We start from the raw sequence: 17813 nt of genomic DNA, 5'->3' as shown, positions 1-17813 counted from the left end.
TTATTTATCTGGGTCCAGGTCAGGTTAATTAATTACAGCTGTGAAATACTGCCTAAGATTAACAGATTTGTAGGCCTACGTCTTCTTGTATCCAAAGGTTTTTAACCACCTAAAAGCTATTAAACCCTGTTCCAGTGTGGTGTTGAGTTTTGTGAACCCAACAGTATATAATGACTGCAGACTGTTTTTGTTTCTTTTGAAACAATACTGGTATGTAACGTTTAAAGGACCTGTACTTTTCCCACGGGCGTTGAACACATCATGATACGTGCTGCGGCCCCTTTAAACTCAATCTCCCGCGTTCCAAGTTAGGCGGAAATAGAAACCCTTCTTTTCTCTATTTAAGCGCGCCAACAAGGACTCTTACAGGAGGTCTATCTGTACTTCATTCACAGACGCACCACACTGCCTGTTTTCCTCTTTCCACCGTCTCTCCTATCGTCCTGAAAAAATGCCAGAGGAAACGTCCACCGCGTCCAGCTCTGGGAGGTAAGAGTCGCTTGTAATTTCTCTCTGCAGTCACTATAACGTACGCTGGGAAAACACAGCTAGCTAGCATTTAGCCTTTAAGCTAACGTGTGCGACCTACTGTGTTTAGTATTGGTTGGAAGATATGGATTATACAAACGTGCAGTCAGTGATGGCGACTATTAAAGTAACAGCATGGTTAACAGCTCTTTATGGTGGCTGCAAACGCTGTTAACGAACACCAGTCAGCTCAGCTAGATGGCTAACCACCATACGGCGCTAACAACAATACAGCTAACGTCTCCGGACGTAAACTCAGAGAGCCAACGGTAAAACTTCGGAGTGTCGACACTGGCTGCGCTTGAGGGTCTGGTCAGGTGACTTTTTTTTTTTTTTTTTTTTGGCGTTGACTAAACTCAAGTTTGAACTTTTGCAGTGTGGAGGAGAAGCCGTGCTCATCATCATCATCATCAGCTGCTGCAGACAGGTGAGTACCCCCCCAGCAAACTCCGCTGCATTTGTTCACATTGTTAGGCAACACTTGGCGTGCGTGTGTCCCCACCACCACCCACCCACAGGATTTTCTTTCATCAAAATAAACTTTCATTTCATCACAGCACTAACAATTATAAATGGATATTACGATCAACTCTTAATAAAGGAAGAACAGATTTGCATTCAAAATATAGTGACATCTTTAACAAAGTTTAAAGCTGTGTTGAAAAGTAGAATCTGGCCTTGAAAATACACTAGAAAAAATGAGTGATTTAGTTCTTTTTCTACAAAAAAAGTTACAATCATCATGTGTACTTTATTTTTTTCCTTTCCTTGCAGCTCTGTGGACGTCATGGAGGAGGCAAAGAAACTGATTGGCACGGGGAACAGACATCTAGTGATGGGAGACATTGTCTCTGCTGTTGGTGTTTTCCAGGAAGCCTGTAGCATGCTGTGAGTATTTGAGGGAAGAGAGCTGTCACTTTTTTACATGGCGGAAAAAAACGATCACTGTTAATATGAATATTTGTAATGAAAGATAGCTGTTCACTAATTCTCTGGCTGTTTTCTGAGGATCATTCACTCTGGATGTGTGTTGGTTATGCTGAAAGTGAAAGTTTGTTTACCAGATTTGGAAATTACACTAACCCTGAAATGCTTATTGAGATGAGTTCATATCATACCTTTATTTATAACTACATTCCAGTATTGTTGTGATGTTTTTTTTAAATTATGTAATATTAGACAGTACTCATCAAAATCTTCTCCACTAAACACTTGTGTGTTGTCTCTGCCAGAGCGGCGAAGTATGGGGACACTGCAGATGAGTGTGGAGAGGCCCTCTTCCTGTGTGGGAAGTCCCTACTGGAGCTTGCCAGGTTGGTTGATGCATTGCTTTAGGGTAATTTGTGTGTGGTGTTTTTTTTTTTTATAAATTGGGTTCAGAGTAAAATCTTTGGCCTTCCCCTGCAAGCAGTATCTCTGTTTACTTTGGATAACCTGATAGATCCCTTTGTGTTTTGGTTAGAATGGAGAACAGTGTACTTGGTAATGCCCTGGAGGGAGTCCCAGAAGAATCGGAGGAAGAGGAGCAGCCTAACTCAAATATTGAGAGTGCCAACAACCTTGATGGTCAGTGTTATACACTTTTCTGATTATACTTAAGGGGGTAAGAGTTTTTCATATAGACAAATGACTATACTAGTATAAAATTTTGATTACATTTCCCTAAATTAATTCAGTTTATATTAAAAGTGGCTTTTCTGGTTAGGTTAGAACAACTCTTTTAGTCATGTGTAAACCCCAGCTCATAAAAAGGGGTCTAAAAGACTTGACTGCCTACATACAACAATACAGTGTGATACAGTAAGATGGTATTGGAATACAAAATGAATGCGAGTTGAATTGTCAAGTTAATATCAATGTCAGAAAACTCAGTTTTCTCATGTGACACTGGTGCAGAAAAAACTAGAGATGAGCTACGAAAGCAGGTCTATGATGCAATGGCTGAGAAAGAAGAGACTGTGGCAGCTGACAACAAGCTGAAGTCTGAAGATCCAAAGAGCCCTGCTGAGGTGAAAAAAGAAAATGGTGTGGCAGAGTGCCCAGTCAAACACGTGAATGGATCAGAGAAAACATCGGACTCCCCTGTGAATGGGCAAGAGAAGAGTTCAGTCCAGGAAACCACAGCGAATGGAGCCGAGAAGACCCCGGGTGCTCCTGTGAATGGTGTGGGAGAAAGTCCTACTGGATCTCCTGGAAAGGAAAATGTGACGGCGAAGGTACAAATTGTTAAAGAGCAGAATGGAGAGGCGAAGGATAAGGAATCCAAACCAGAGGCCGAACAGAACGAAGAGGAAGCAGAGGGCAGTAGATCTCTAGATACTGAGCACTGTTGGTGTGGATGGGTGTAGCACAAGTTTGGTATTGCTTAATACAGAATGGTCAGCATTAACAGGTGTTGCAAAAGGTGAAGGGGAATGCACTGGAGCAAGTGTAAACTGCACATTTTTTTCCATTTTCCGAGCACATTTGCATTTGGTTTTCTACTGAAGGTGCACTTTAGAAAAATGAGTGTCTAGCTCTTTGTAATTATCCTCCTGTTTTTTCCACAGATGACGATGATGATGACGACGATGATGATGACGATGAGGAGGAGGATGGAGAAAAAAATGGACAAGATAAAGTGAGTTTCCATACATGGAAGTCTTGGACATAATTGTGAATATGTTCATTTCTGACATGCCTTCTCTGCCTTTCAGGATGAGGAGGAAGTTGGGAATTTGCAGTTGGCCTGGGAGATGCTGGAGGTGGCTAAAGTCATCTTTAAAAGGTAATGACAACTCTACAAGATGAAGTTGATGATAAACTAAGAACAATGGCTCAAAATTAAGTATGTCAACATGTAAGAAATTATTAGAAAGCTTTATACTGAACATGTGAATTCAAGAAGGCTACTTGTTACCTGCATCCAGACTTAAGGGCCCTAATCCTGCTTGAGGATGTGAGACAATGAGGTAAAATTGCCTGTTAATATCATTATTCTTCCAGAAAGGAGAGCAAAGACGAGCAGCTGATGGCAGCCCAGGCATATCTGAAACTCGGAGAAGTCAGTACTGAATCAGGTATGTTTCTAACAGCAGACTGAATATCAAGACAGACTTGTCACTGTCACCTTTCATAAGGGGGCCCAGCTTTTACCCTCAGTTTTCTCTGCATTAAAACATGTACATGGCTTCCTGTGGAACCTTAGAGGTTAACTGAATCGAATCAACATTTGTTGATTAACATTTGGTTTGTTCATCAACATGAACACTTTGTGAGGGGGGGGCAATCTAATAGTTTGTACACATGACTGGGGCCTTAAGGGATTTATGGTTTTTGAAGCTTTGATTTCTTATCATTAAATGGTGTGAAGAGGCTGCAATGTGTGTAGGGCTAAAAATACAATTGCATACAGATGAAAACACAACATGCTACAGTTTGCAAAAAACTAAATGTGTCTTTCCCCCAGGTAACTACCCCCAGGCTCTAGAAGACTTCCAGGAATGTCTTACCCTGCAGCTGAAGCACTTGTCTCCCCACAGTCGTCTCCTGGCTGAGACCCACTACCATGTCGCCGCCACACTGTGCTACATGGACCAGTACAGCCAGGCCATCCAGCACTACAACAGCTCCATAAAAGTCATCGAGACCCGTCTGGGTAAGATTTATTTTTTTGTCTTGGCACTAATGTTTTTAGAAATGTGGCCTTCTTGTGCACATAACCTTCATGTCTAACTCATTTAAGAATGAGTTGACTGGCAGGTGGTTGGAAGAGTGTGACATTTCTTTGGAAGATACTCAGTCGCTCTTAAGTTTAGCAAGATGGCAACTGACTGCATTTATCCAGGTAACGCTTCTGTATCATGTTTTTCTTGTTAAACCCGTCCGTTGTCTGTGTACAGCCATGTTGCAGGAGGTGATAGATGCAGCAGATGGAGCAGCAGAAGAGAAGAATGAGATGGAGGAGCTGAAGCAGCTTCTGCCAGACATCAGGGAAAAGGTGGAGGATGCCAAGGAGAGCCAGAGAACTGCCAGCACTGCCTCCCAGGCCATCCAGCAAACACTAGTAGGTAGACTTTCATCAGCCCAGGTTTAAACCATTTCCTCAACATGAGAGTTCACCCTTTATATTTTAGCTTGCCAGACTTTGTGCTGATGGTGTTTGAAATTTACCAGGAGGTTTTACTTGAATGTGGCATAAATGTGCAAACGGCATCAAAAGTTGCAACCTTTGCTCTGGGTAACTGACTACCCTCTTGTAGGGCGGTGCCTCGACCTCAACAGCATTCCTATGTGAAAACGGGGGCCCATCATCATCATCAGCATTTGCAACAGCCAGCCAGGTAAGGACATGGGATTGATGCACATTAACCTAAAATGTCTTTAAAAAGCCAAATGTCACCCCCCCATGAAAGCAATCAAACCAAACTTTCTATTTCAGATTCCAGTTAAATCATCTGACAGCGCTTCATCTTCCAAAGCAGTCTCAGACATCTCCCACCTTGTCAGGAAAAAGGTGAGACCTACTAATCCCTTAACGGTGGTTCCTGTTAATAAGGTTTGTTTATTTATTTATTATTTTTTTTTTCTCATCATGATTGCTGTCAGATAAAACTGACACATCAGGGATGGAAGTCCGGCCAAACAGCGAATGATGCTGCACTTCTATTTGCTGGACAGAATGAATCTCAGATCTGTCATGTAGTAACTGTTGGAGGAATAAAACCCCTCACAACTAACTCCATATTGGAGTTATAATCTGTATCATTGAAACTGGCCATGTACTCCCACTTTATGTTGTAAGGTCTGTTGCTTGCCTGCTTTGGTTGTAGGGATGTCGTTATGGCTTTCTGCTGATGTGTTGTGGCTTTTGTGTGACCTGTGCAGTGACTGAAGTGTGACTTGTGTTGGTTCCTGTAGTGTAGTTGTGGCATGCGTGTGTTTGTAGGTGACTGCATTATGGTGGAACTTAATCCAAGAAATTAAACTTTGATTATGGGCTGACTTGTGCATGATTAATTTAAATTGTGACGTAATTGGTGATGGCTGCTTATGTCAACTTCGGTTTCATTTGCACTGTTGTAAATGTCAACCTGAAAGGTTGTGTACAGAAGCCTTCAGTCTCCTGTTCCACCCCCTTGTCCTGCTCTTATGTTTCTACACAGAGGAAACCAGAGGAGGAGAGCCCAGTAAAGGACACTGATGCTAAACAAGCGAAACAGGAAGCCACAGTTAATGGCAGCGGTGACTCTAGTGCCAGCAACGGCAATGGAGTCCAGGAGGGAAAATCACAGGAGGCGAGTGATAGGCTTATGTACTGATACATGTGCACAACAACACTCGGTTTGTGTTGTGACGTGCATATGGTTTCCAGTTGTATTTTTAATTTGATTTTAGGTTCAGGTTGTTTTCCAGTATCTGTAAAAGTGGATAGGCAGCCTCTTAAATCCAACTCAAAAGTACATAATTGCCTCCTAGGAAGTTGGGAGGAGTCATTAAAGTCAATGCTTTAACTGATACAGGTTGGTAAATGCAATGAAACTGCATGTCTGGGACCTGTTTTTGCTAAACGTACAGAAATGACTAGACATTACAGCTAAACTCAACTTCTCAAATTCTTGAAGTGGTTTTCATCTGTATAGAAGCAAACGATACTATTCATTCACAGGACACCTCTTAACTAGAGACGTAGCACCAGCTGTTACCATGGTTGGAAGTTAATGCGGTCTTAAATTGTCAGACTGGACTCCAAACAAATTGCATTGCTATTTGCATCACTTGAAGTTCACATCTCTCTGTATAAATGCTGTCTGCGCTGCTGTTTGCAAAAGGAAAAGAATCATTTATTATTAGAGAGAACTGCAGTGGTGAGAGCTCTTACAAAGCCTTCCATGACAAACCAGCAATCTGGAAAAATTCTCTTGATGAGGACAGACATGCACTTGTTGTTCTGCTGTAATGTTAAGTGCCCTTCTTTTTGTCTGTTTCCTGTAGCCTGCCAACCAGTCAGCCTCTGTCCAGTCTTCAGCGTGACGTTCCATGTCTCTTTCCTGATCTTCAAAACCAGCACAGCATGCCTGTCCAGCCCCTCTCCACCCTCAGCAATTTTGTTTTGTAAATAAGATCCATTTTCATAGATTTGTCTGTCCAGTTTTGTATACTTGTAGTAAAAGAAAATAAAGAATTTGCAGATGTAAATTTGTATTGCACTTTTTTTTTTTTTTTTTTAAATTTATAAAGACTTTCTGGCCACTTTGAACATGATACACTTGTGACTCGGTGGGCTGGGGCCTCTGTGTGTGGAGTCTCCATGTTCTTGTGCCTATGTGGGTTCCCTCCAGGTACTCAGGATTCCTCCCACTATCCAGAGATATGCACATTAGGTTAATTGGTGGTTAGAAATTGGCCCGCCCTACCCCACCGTGACCTTCAGGATAATCAATGAAGGAGCACTTGTGGGACAAACACTGACTGCAGCTCTTCCTGTCAGAAGAAATTAAATGTGCACTGATAGTTTCGTGGCCACACCTGAATGTGTCGTCTTACTTTAAGTTACTTGGGTTAATGATATTCATACAGCAAATATGTAATAATGTCATAAATTGAGAATATCCGTAGTTGATAGGCTTTTTGCTACAAGAATTTCTCTATGTAATTTGAGTGTACAATAACAGTCTGAGTGAATGCTCCAACCCAACAAAAGCTGCTACAGTGTATATGCAGACAATCTGCAATGATTGTCAATCATCTAACTGGGCTCACAGCACCACAAAACCTGACCTTTTTTTAAAATGTATATTTTTGGTTTTCTTAGAATCTTCTAAAATGGTAAATTGAACATTAAGTTTTAGACTGTAGGGGGAATAAAAGAAATTGAAAACATCACCATGGGTTCAAGGACCTTGTGAGCATTTGACCCTTACCTGACATTTTATTTCAGTTGATTGATTCATTTTATTTCAGTTGATTTATGGTTGGTCACAGATGTCAAATTTACTTTTGTCCGAATGTACCGCTTAATTTTAATGTGGGACATTGTTAAATTTCATGTGCTCTTTTCCATCAATGTGCTGCTGAATTCATCTTACGAGCTGTCCTGTATATCTCCGCTTCAACTGCGGACCCCTGCGTCTTTCAACTGCACCAAAAGGAAAGTAAGAGGAGCCCTTGTTTACACTTTTGCAAGGTAATCAAAGTTTGACATTTGACATATCTGATAAACCCTCATTGTAAAGATGTTTTCTGCATTTCATGTCTGTCTCTTTCAACTGTGACTGGCTTCATCTGTGGGTGGAGGGTCTCTGTGATCAGTCGAGGTCAGCAGGGAGGAGAGCTCATCTGCTCCTGTGGGCGGTGGAGCTGAAACCGGCAGTGATGCATTTCTGTGGACAGTCGCAGGGAGAGGGGACACCTGTATGGAGACATGAGGTAAACCCAACAGCACATTAAAAAAAATAAAATAAAAAAAGTAACATGCACTTGCTTCCAAAGACAGAGAATCCATAGGTGACACTCGTATTGTTGTCGAGGGTAAAATTGCATTTGTTTGTCCAAATATGTTATGTATGTAATATGTAAGTTGTTATGAAAACCATTACTTACATTTCCTGTAATACATTGCTGTACTGCCTTTTCTCTATAGAGGATTTACAATGTACAAAATCTTCGTACATATGTAGACTTATCAGTAGTGACACTTTTATGCGTAAAGATGACAAAGAGGATCTTTCTTTACATTGCAGCAATGATCAAATGACTCCAATTACCCTGTCTCTTGTGCATAACTCAAAACAAAATTATTTAGCTATAATTGCTTCCAATAAGTTGGCTTCTAGTACAGAACAGTTAAATTGACTATTTTTTTTAAAAACTGGATCCCCTCTTAAGTCCCCTCTTAACCTACCACAGCTGGGTATTTATAGTGCCCGGTGCTGGTCGGGTCAGGCTTTGCAAGGGTCTGCACGTCTCCATCTCGACCATTGACCAAACGTACACACAGCTCCATGTTGCCCACCTTAAGTTTACAGAAAAAACAAACACAGTCAGGCCTATAATTGACCACCTTGCTTCAACATAAACCAAAAAGTCCGTAAAAACAACTGCTCAAATTTCATATTTTTAATGCTAATGGCACAGGTAGGTTGAACCTGATAAATCTTGGGTGTCCACATACCTGCGGTACTGAGTTGAGCTGGGCAATGCTTAGTGAAGGTTTAATAGGCAGCCTGCGCACTGGCACCCTCCAGTGGCCGCTACGAAGCTGTTGGAGTTGATAAAATAAAACATTGTAACACATAAGCCAGAGTATTCAGTAATGGTTCAATATGGTTAAAGTGTGCATATGAACAAAAATAGCAGATGGTGATTTTCAGATCATTTTAGACTCGGATGATTAAGACTAAGCTCTGCCAGATGGTGCAGTCAATTTCCTAAATACCCCTGCAGGTGAGGTGCAGAGGTTTAAACATTTTGTCTTGAAATAAATAAAGAATTACTATTTAGGCCCACAGCCATTATACACCACTTGATTAATAAGTGGTGAATAATGACTGTGAACCTACAAATGAGAGGCCAGGCCTTATTCTAGTATTCGACATATTCTGCTGGTGTAGAATCAGTTTCCACCATTAATAATATAAACATGTATAAACATGTCATTGAATATGCAGATGGACCTGGTTGTATTGATCAAAGAGTTCCAGTTGTGTCCAGCCACAGGACGCCATTTTGAACACCTCCTGGTTATAAACATCCAGATTGCTTGCTGCCTGCACCTCCACCACCAGACAGAGGGAGGGTGACGGCTGGATCCTGCAGGGGAGTTGGGGGGGAGGGGGTATTATACATGTATGAAACTAGAGACTACAACATGCTAACTGCAGGTGCATGTACTCATATTTATACTATTTATTTTCTTTAGGTGGTGCCCCTACCTGGGTGCAGGCTGTTTGACTGACAGGAGTGCACAGTTTCCAGGGGTGAGGCCGTGACTGTAAGGCAGGGATACTCCCCGAAGGCACTGGACAGGGGGCAGCGGAGTCGGAGGTCCCACTTGCAGACCCTCTGAGTAGACAGCTGCTACCAGACGCAACGCCTTCAGAGAGGCATCAAGTCCCAGAACCAGGTCAAAGAAAACCACAAAACCAGCTCTGAAAGACCAGAGGATGTTATTTACTTTAATTTCAAGAAAGGTAAGAGGGCTGCAACACTGACAGATTTGTAGAGGATTTGATATGATTGATATATATATATATATATATATATATATATATGGATGTATGTGTGGGTGGTGTGGAGAATTAAACTGACGCTGGGTTGTAGGGTGCTGGATCCAGAGAGTCCAGTGGGTCCATCTTGCCTCTTCCTGACAGAGAGGAGCAGGACCTCACCTGGAGATTATTATTTAATCATGACAGACAACAACTGTCAAAAACTGTCAGTAAATTATTACTGAGCAGTCGTTAATCTAGAGGATTTAGCTGCAAAAGCTGACTTCATAAACATGCTTGACTGAATTGCAAATTATGTACCAGTGAAAGAGGTGCATGAATGTGAGTCTTGGTTTGGAGTGGGAGTGGACGGGGAGGTGGAGGTGGAGGAGGAGGCTGTCTCCAGGGCCAGGGAGCTTCTTTGCCTCTCTCCATCTCTGCCTGTAAACTGGAAAGCTGCTGGAGATTCTCCCTCTGAATCAGCCCGAGCTCAGTCCTCGCTGCTGCTGCTGCAGAGCATGCAAACAAAACATGTCTTAACTAACAGCAAACCTGTATGACTACTACTGACCCATTAATTTTTCTAGTGCACAGCAGTGTTTAGTTTATGCAAGTCAGAGAGCTTTTGCCTGTAGATCTAAAATGTCTTAATTAAAGTGTCCTGACTTTGGTGATCCCCATCATCAGCAGGTTAACAACACTTAAAAACTGCTTGATTTTTGGACTGTACTCACGCATTCAGCCACGAATTACTTGTGAAAAACATTGAAAATAAGAGCTTTGTGCTTTATTACAACGGCCACCTTCATAGTCATGGTTTCTCTCTCTGGCCAGCTGGATCCTGAGGATCTCCTCCTCCAGCCTCTGGTTCTCCTGCTCCAAAACCAGCAACTCCAGGCTCGGACACCACTGACAAGGCTTCAACTCTGGAAACGAGGATGACAATGATGTGGCTCACCTTCAAAAGGTAATTTACTCTCAGTTTTATACCATGAATCTGCAGCGTGAACTAAGTATCAGAATCGTCATCTTTGTTGCCCTTCGGCACAATTCTCTAATTCAGTGTGTGTTTTGCATTCATTATGTTTCAGTTTCTATAACTGATCATGTGAAAAGAAACGTTGGACCAAAATCTAATAATCGTGGAATTAGTACAGAATTTATTGGAAATGTGGAAATATCAAGTAGAGTAAATTTAGTAAAGGTTTCACTGGGTGCAACAGTATTGACATAGAGTATCACAGTGACAGGAACTACATATTTACTCTCTGTCATCGTCATTCTTACTCTTCTTCCTGGCCTTGGTGGACGCTGCTGATTGGTTCTTCTCCAGACTTTGGGCTTGTGACTGCAGGTCAATCATCTGTGCCACAATGACTGGATCTGACCCACCTGACTGGACGTATGCCTGTTGCAAGGCTCTGCAACAAAGACACCCGATTTACCCTCATACATAGCAGGGCAGCTCAGTAGAATTGATTCATATTCACATGGAAACAACCAGACAGAGAAGACACAGGAACAGGGTTTTCTTCCAGTTGGTTTTAGAATAATCTCCCATGGATGGATGCAGGTATATACTTTATCTGGGTAGAGAGAGGGCCGGCTACAGAGGAAATGAGCTCGTAGTTTTCATGATGCATCTTTTTGTTCTTGCCCGGATCTGGCTGATCAGCAGGTACAGGGACCTTTTGCACACTGAAAAGAAGAAGAAAAGCAAAAACACAGTAGATCATCTAAATTAGATCATATTATGACATCCATGCAAAGTCTCCCAGCCAGAAACTGCAATACAAAATCAATCTGTTCTACCACAAATGTTGTAAGAAGGAACTACCCGGGAATAATAAAACACAGAATTGATGCTCTGAGTCATACAAGCCTCAAAAAAACATACAAATTTCACAAAATAATACTCTTGGTGGCAGAGCACTGCAGAGGCCGTCATTTTTCTGTACTTAAGTATGTGTGTGGACATAATTCACCTTAAGAAAATACACCTGTGTCTGCAGTGGCAGCACAGTTAGTGGTTAGAGACTCAAATGGACTCTCTGGATTCCAAGCTGTTGTGTATCCTGTTGGTTTGTCTTTGAGCAAGACACCGAAACACTAAATCCTCCCTTTGTGATATCACTACATACTGCGTACAGTTCTAAAGGCTTGTACATTACTTGGGTATTTGCATTTTATTCTTCTTTTAATGTATCCTTCATTGTGTTGAACCACTGTGTTTTAAAATAAAATATTGTACTTTTCACTCCACTACTATTTTACAGCTGTAGTTACTTTGCAGATGTGTGTGAAATGTGTTTGAAGACTTATGATCATCAACTTCAGTGTCATTATCACCCAAAGAAGAGTTGGTTTGCAGGCAGGCATTAAACACACAGGTCCCAGGAATGAGACAATCTCTATAGTGGTCGACATATAAGCAATTTAAATGTATAAAAAAATCAATATACTTATTATAAATTGCAAGGACAGTAGTACATCAAGCCAAAGATAGACACACAGCTACCATTATGTATTTACCAAAGCGGAAAAGTATGACCTATGTCAAATATAGAACTAAGTAAAGTGCAGTTCAAAGTTCAGATGTGCACATTATACAGTTAAATACAATGCACGCACGCACACACGCACACACACTTACTGTAATGCATGGAGATGTTCAGCAAGTTGTTGCAGTGTTTCCTCGTTCCTCTCCTCCTGCTCTCTCAGCTCCATCAGCAGACTCTCCAAGTGAGTTGCGTTGCTCTGCTCAGACAGGACACTTACCTGCTGGGCCAGCTCTGATACACACACACACACACACACAAACACACAAACACACATACACACACACACACACACACACACACACACACACACACACACACACACACACACACACACACACAGACAGAGTCTAAGAGCAAGCCCTCACATTGCCTTTAATTCCCAGCATAGAATTTCGGACTCAAGCGGCTTATAGCATTTGTTCCTCACCATCTCTTTGCTGCTCCAGCTGCTGGTTGTGAGCATGTATCAGGGCCAGTTGTCGCTCGTGGAGCGTCGCCATTTCCCTCATCTCCCTCAGTCTCTCACTGTGACCCAGATGACACCCACTTGCCTAAGGACCATGTTTATAAATGGATAGATTTATGCACAGCATTGCTTCTTAAACATGTTGCACCCTGGAGTGAGACGATTCATTTCTTCTGTCACCCTGAGACCCAGCGTCATTAAAATGGGTGACCTGTAACTCAGTCTGACACCACTGAATGAGGACTTAGTCTATTATTAAAGAGCTTTTACAATATAGAAGAAATGTGAGCACTTATAGTATCTTGACATGCGTGACAGTGCTTATCATATACCATATTGGCTGAATAGTACAGTAAGGGGAGAACCACTGAGCCTACCTCAGTATGTGTCTTCCTTTTTGACTGGTTTGGCAGATGTTCCTCAATGGACATCCTCAACTTGTGAAACTGAACATCAGAAGAGAGAAAGCATGTTGTAATCTTAATGTAACAAAAGAAATATAATTTGATAAAAAAAAAAATACTTGGCTGTGTATATATTTGTATGTCTGTATAATATAATACCCTGCTTAATCCCTTTTGGAAATTGCTCTTCCAGTCTGTCATGACTGACATAATCATATTCAGACATGAATTTTTAATCAAAGACTGTGACATGCCTGCAGTGCTTGGTAAAATGACAACAAAAATACACAAAATGTTGCACTGACACCTTCATCCCGTTTGAGTTCTTATGAATCTGGTTGATCTTTACAATGCAACATATGCAACTGGACTGTATCTGAAAATACTTCTTACATAATAAAACAATGCCTGCTCACTGGGGACAGGGGATGGGTGAAAACGCTCGGTGTGTTTCAGGTGTCGACGTTGCTGTGTCACAGAATGGGTGAAGTGTGGTTAGCGCAGTGGTTCAGTTTTACCTCGTCGGTCAGATTTTGCACAGCAGCTCTGTCCGTCTGACTGCTTGCTGCTTTGTCTTCTGCTTTTCCTGCCTTTGGCTCGGCGTCAACACTCCTCCGCCTGATGACGTTCCTCCTCTGACCCCTCATCTGCACACACAAACACAAAGGCACAAGGTTTTTAGATTCATCCGTCTCTTAATCACAGTAACAGAGATGCTGCATATAACCAGCCTGGTAAAGAGAGCATCCACCAAAAAACTGGAATTCACTTCTGTTCATCTCTTATGTCTGACATGCAGAACAATGCAGAAGTCAAGCAGTGAATCATGTCTTTTGAAGCTATAATGTTAAGTTTGTTAGACATACTTGTGTATACTTGTGTTGATTCAGCTGTGTTGAGGCCATACTGGTGGAGTTTTACAGAAGTGCATTAAAATTTAGGGTTTTGTCATTTTGGTTGATGATTAAAGAAAAAAGAAAAATCCAGGAATTTATTGGTGGTTGTTTTGGTTATCAAAAAACCCCAGAAAAATTGAATGTGAAAATTGGATTTTCATTGTGTAAATTTATTATACTCAATCGACCTTACTTTAGAGAGACTCTGGTGCGCAATCATTTCATTTTTCTCATGTCTCTCTTCACAGAAGCATTTTCTGTCCAGAAGACCCCCTCACAACAATACGCATCATATTCATGGTAAGTTCACAACTTCATATTCTAAAGCATCTAATAAGTAAAGGATCATGTGCAGAATCATGAGACCTCTAATTACAGACAAAGTCATTTAACTCTAACCGTCTGATCACTTAAATTGTTTGTATGGTTGGGTCAGGTCGCTCAGTTACCAGAAACCTTCTACCCTGCTGAGGTGTTTACCTGACTAAGATCAGGGGTTCTCGTCTGTTTAGGGTCCACACCTCCACCGTTGACCTCGCTACCGATGCAGAACAGTGCTGTATGTTTCCCGAGCAGTTCATTGGAGCGAAACACCATGTTGCAGGCTCCACAGATCAACTCCTCCTCCATCTGGTGTCAAAGCTGGTGTTTTCTAAAGAATCCAACCAAGAACCCAAACTGAAAAAAAAAAAGAAAAAAGAAAACATGCCAGAAGAAAGATGAAATAAGATAACCAACCCATAAACTGAAATACAGTAGGAATAACTCACTTCAGAGTCGTACACAAAACAATTTAGGTCCCAGAAGATTGTTGCAGAGAGGAGAACAAAAAAAAACCCACAAACTCCTCTTATTATTCTTCTAGATTACACAGAAGGCTCAGTTCATTTAAAGCTTGTAAAACATGTTTGGTTTGTTCCTCCACTACTGAGTTGCTGGCTTTTTATGTTTGTTGGTAATTGTCACCATGCCAGTGACTTTGTTGTGAGGCTGTGGTGAGTTCTTCTGAACGTACCGGCTTTTGCACCTGCATACTTCACGAACAATGGCATTTTGTTACAAGTGTTATTTTAACACTTTTCCACCAAAACTAAATCCACAGCCTAAAGGTGTTTTCAAATCTCTGAAAAACAGCTTGGATATAAACAGAGAATCATTCCACAAGACGATCTGGGGCTTTAGCTCATGAAGAATACTCAAAGAAACAACATTTAGACTTTCTGGGCTTTAAATATGATCTTGTGTGAAGTGTATGATTTGTATTACCTGCTACTTACTGTATTATTCATCCGGTTATCATTATAATGTGTGTGTTTTAGTTGAGCTTCAACTTTTATATGCATATATTGTTTTTTATCTACTTAATATGTCCTATATTATGTGTTTTATTGCTTTTATATATTGCTTTTATTGTTTATTATACTTTATATTGCTTAATTGTTTTTACATATATATATATATTTGTATTGTAATCTGGGCGTCTCTCAGTGGCCTGTAAAAAGGTTTAAATGAATATTAAATAGACCTTATAAATCAATACATATCCAACAAAAGGTCATGTTTATAGGCTGCACTCAAGGAATACAGCTGAATAGATTTAAACGCATCTGTTTGTGATGTGTGTTTTTGTTGTTATACATATGCATATTATTAACACATCATGTTCCTGTCAGACACAGACTGTGGGACATGACACTTCTGTTTCCAAGCTGTACATGAAATAAAAAGCAGTGCTTTCATGGAAGAGGTTTTATTATATCAGAGTGAATTGAAGTGGAACAGAGAGAAAAAAAGAGTGTCATTGCTGAATGATGTGAAGTAGTGATAATATGGACAAAGGTCATGTAGTGTTAGAGTTGCAGTATCAGTCTTTAGACACACAGCAGCTTTCAGCAGCATGTGGAGGCACCAGAGCCTGTTTTCTTTAAAGAATAGCAGGGTCATATCACCGTGTTCCCCAGCCGAGTCCAGTCAGTTTGTGAGAGAGACAACTGACCTAAACACCGGGACACTGGACTTTGTGATTGGCTTCGGACCTTCGGTTGATTTCATAATGAGTTCAACCATCAAAGTATTAAAAGAATCTGCCTTCCACCGACTGTGTCCTACTGTTTTCCTATGATTTCTAGTTTTGGTGAGCACAGCCCTGTCAGATTTCACTTTACAGAAGGCATAGATTGTGCTTAACAATAATCATATTTGCTATCAGCTGAGCGCAGTACATTTCCACATGTATACTATTGCTTCTACGTTGTTAAATTCATTATAGGCAAGTAATTATTGCTGCTCTTTGGATTCCAGTGGTAGAGTACCCTTGGTTACCACATTAAGCTAACGCTGCCCATGTGTTTTCTTCTGTCCTTTTGAATATTTATAATATGGCTTTTTCTTTCTTTTTTTTTTTCTTTTTTATAAACATGCTCAGGCTGCATGATGTTTTCTCACCCTCGAGTGAACACTCTGAGAGGATGCCTGCAGCTGTGCAGTGGATGTCTGACTTTGAAGCAACAACAGAAAAAGCCTGGACCTCAGTGAGTACATTCACTCTGACAACAAACAGTAATCTGACATTAAGAACAACAAAATAAAACCCAACAAAACCTGATTATGAAACTCCCCAGATATGAGAAACAAACAAGGTTATGTTCAAATGCTCACACAGTACCGTTTCCACACTGCTGTAGCGTTCTGCTCTTAGATAACAGAGGTGGGTAATGGAACACCTGGCTGCTCAGGATTTTAGTTCAGGACTCTACAAGGACAGTCTCTATGAGGACAGTTCCTCTGAGAGGAGCTTCACACGTCCACCCTCTTCGTAGAGACTCTGCTGATCTGTGTTCAGATCTAGAGGGGTGAACTCGTGTCAAACCCAAGTCTGTCACATATCAGGTGCACACCAATTTTTTTTTTTATCTGTTTCTACATCAGCCGAGCTTAGTTCAGTTTTAAATGTACTCCTGTCTCCTGACCGTCAGGTGTAGTCTAGCATTAAAGCATTTAAACAGTATGTTTTTCTCCTGCCCCTTTAATTCTTAATCCTCTATTCAGTTGAAACAGCACCCCCTGCTGGCAGCTGTGTGTACAACCAGCTCTACTCCTATACTGAGGGTTTTGGCAACTTCAGCACTGCAGTGACATCAGCATCGTGCACTTTTCTACAGAACTAACATGCACTTGGTTTGGAAAATTTCAATGCAATTACTGAGCAGGTCTTAAATGAGTGAAAGTGCACAATTGCAGAGTTCTAACCTTCACTAACCAGTCTGTGCGTCGGCATTGTGGGTCTATTGTGAGCATACTGACGTCATGAATAGACAGACGTGGGTTTTGTTTGAGTGGTTTGAGACGTTTCTATGAGCGTTTTTACTTTTCTGCTGCTGAAATCATTTCCATCCTTCGTAACCGCACACATCACAAAGACAGATTTTGGTTGGACTAGCACCTCAAACTGTAGATTTAGCAGTATTTAGTCTTTTCAGTGCTCAGCCTTTGGTGCCATAAGCTCTTCAACCTTGGATATAACTGAAACAGTTCATGCACTACAATTAAAGATTAAATGAGAGAGTTTTTTTTGGTCATTTCAAACAAACACTTCCACTTTCATCAGAGAATCAGATGCCACCTTGAACGCTTGAGTGTTGCATCACCTGCTTTAATGCTGCTGAGTGATTGTCACATCAAAGAAACGCAGTCATTATCTCATTAGAAGAATGTGATTTGAAAGTGCTGTTTGTGTTTCAGTGACATTAAATTTGTCATTTGTACATTTT

The 17813-nt window shown here is 41.1% G+C and overlaps 2 protein-coding genes across 3 annotated transcripts; one reads left to right on the top strand and one right to left on the bottom strand.

Annotated features, from left to right (window-relative positions):
• Nucleotides 1-305: 305 nt before the first annotated feature.
• Nucleotides 306-6705, top strand: nasp (nuclear autoantigenic sperm protein (histone-binding)). 2 transcript variants are annotated; one of them, XM_087170498.1, is made up of 15 exons: nucleotides 306-489; nucleotides 905-955; nucleotides 1303-1416; nucleotides 1761-1841; nucleotides 1991-2094; nucleotides 2425-2832; nucleotides 3078-3148; nucleotides 3225-3295; nucleotides 3514-3587; nucleotides 3977-4165; nucleotides 4410-4573; nucleotides 4770-4850; nucleotides 4949-5023; nucleotides 5673-5804; nucleotides 6502-6705. In XM_087170498.1, the coding sequence occupies exons 1-15, from the start codon at nucleotides 452-454 to the stop codon at nucleotides 6538-6540; spliced, it is 1692 nt and encodes a 563-aa protein (XP_087026624.1). In that variant the 5' UTR covers nucleotides 306-451; the 3' UTR covers nucleotides 6541-6705. The 2 variants fall into 2 exon arrangements, with proteins under 2 accessions (XP_087026624.1, XP_023250397.1); XM_023394629.2 differs by lacking the exon at nucleotides 2425-2832 and having other exon boundaries at nucleotides 312-489.
• Nucleotides 6706-7756: 1051 nt separating this feature from the next.
• ccdc17 (coiled-coil domain containing 17) lies at nucleotides 7757-14894 on the bottom strand. Its single transcript, XM_087170490.1, is given in 14 exon segments — nucleotides 7757-7918; nucleotides 8411-8521; nucleotides 8681-8767; nucleotides 9183-9318; nucleotides 9441-9656; nucleotides 9817-9871; nucleotides 10520-10642; nucleotides 11004-11137; nucleotides 11298-11414; nucleotides 12370-12508; nucleotides 12705-12828; nucleotides 13121-13189; nucleotides 13666-13794; nucleotides 14524-14894. Coding segments are annotated over 14 exon segments (1752 nt in total). The 5' UTR covers nucleotides 14674-14894.
• Between the last annotated feature and the right edge of the window lie 2919 nt (nucleotides 14895-17813).

This window comes from Seriola lalandi, unplaced genomic scaffold (assembly GCF_002814215.2).
Source record: "Seriola lalandi dorsalis isolate HSWRI2012SDOR001 ecotype SW California unplaced genomic scaffold, Sedor1 jcf7180002054949, whole genome shotgun sequence".
Taxonomy (NCBI): domain Eukaryota; kingdom Metazoa; phylum Chordata; class Actinopteri; order Carangiformes; family Carangidae; genus Seriola; species Seriola lalandi.
Note: the sequence above shows the minus strand (reverse complement) of the source record. Positions and strands in the feature narration are given on the sequence as shown.

Bases quoted from the DNA above. Each gene is read 5' to 3' on its own strand.
- nasp (XM_087170498.1), top strand. From the start codon at position 452: ATGCCAGAGGAAACGTCCACCGCGTCCAGCTCTGGGAG. The intron at 490-904 runs GTAAGAGTCGCT...GAACTTTTGCAG, and splicing joins ACCGCGTCCAGCTCTGGGAG to TGTGGAGGAGAAGCCGTGCT. The intron at 5,024-5,672 runs GTGAGACCTACT...GTTTCTACACAG, and splicing joins CCCACCTTGTCAGGAAAAAG to AGGAAACCAGAGGAGGAGAG.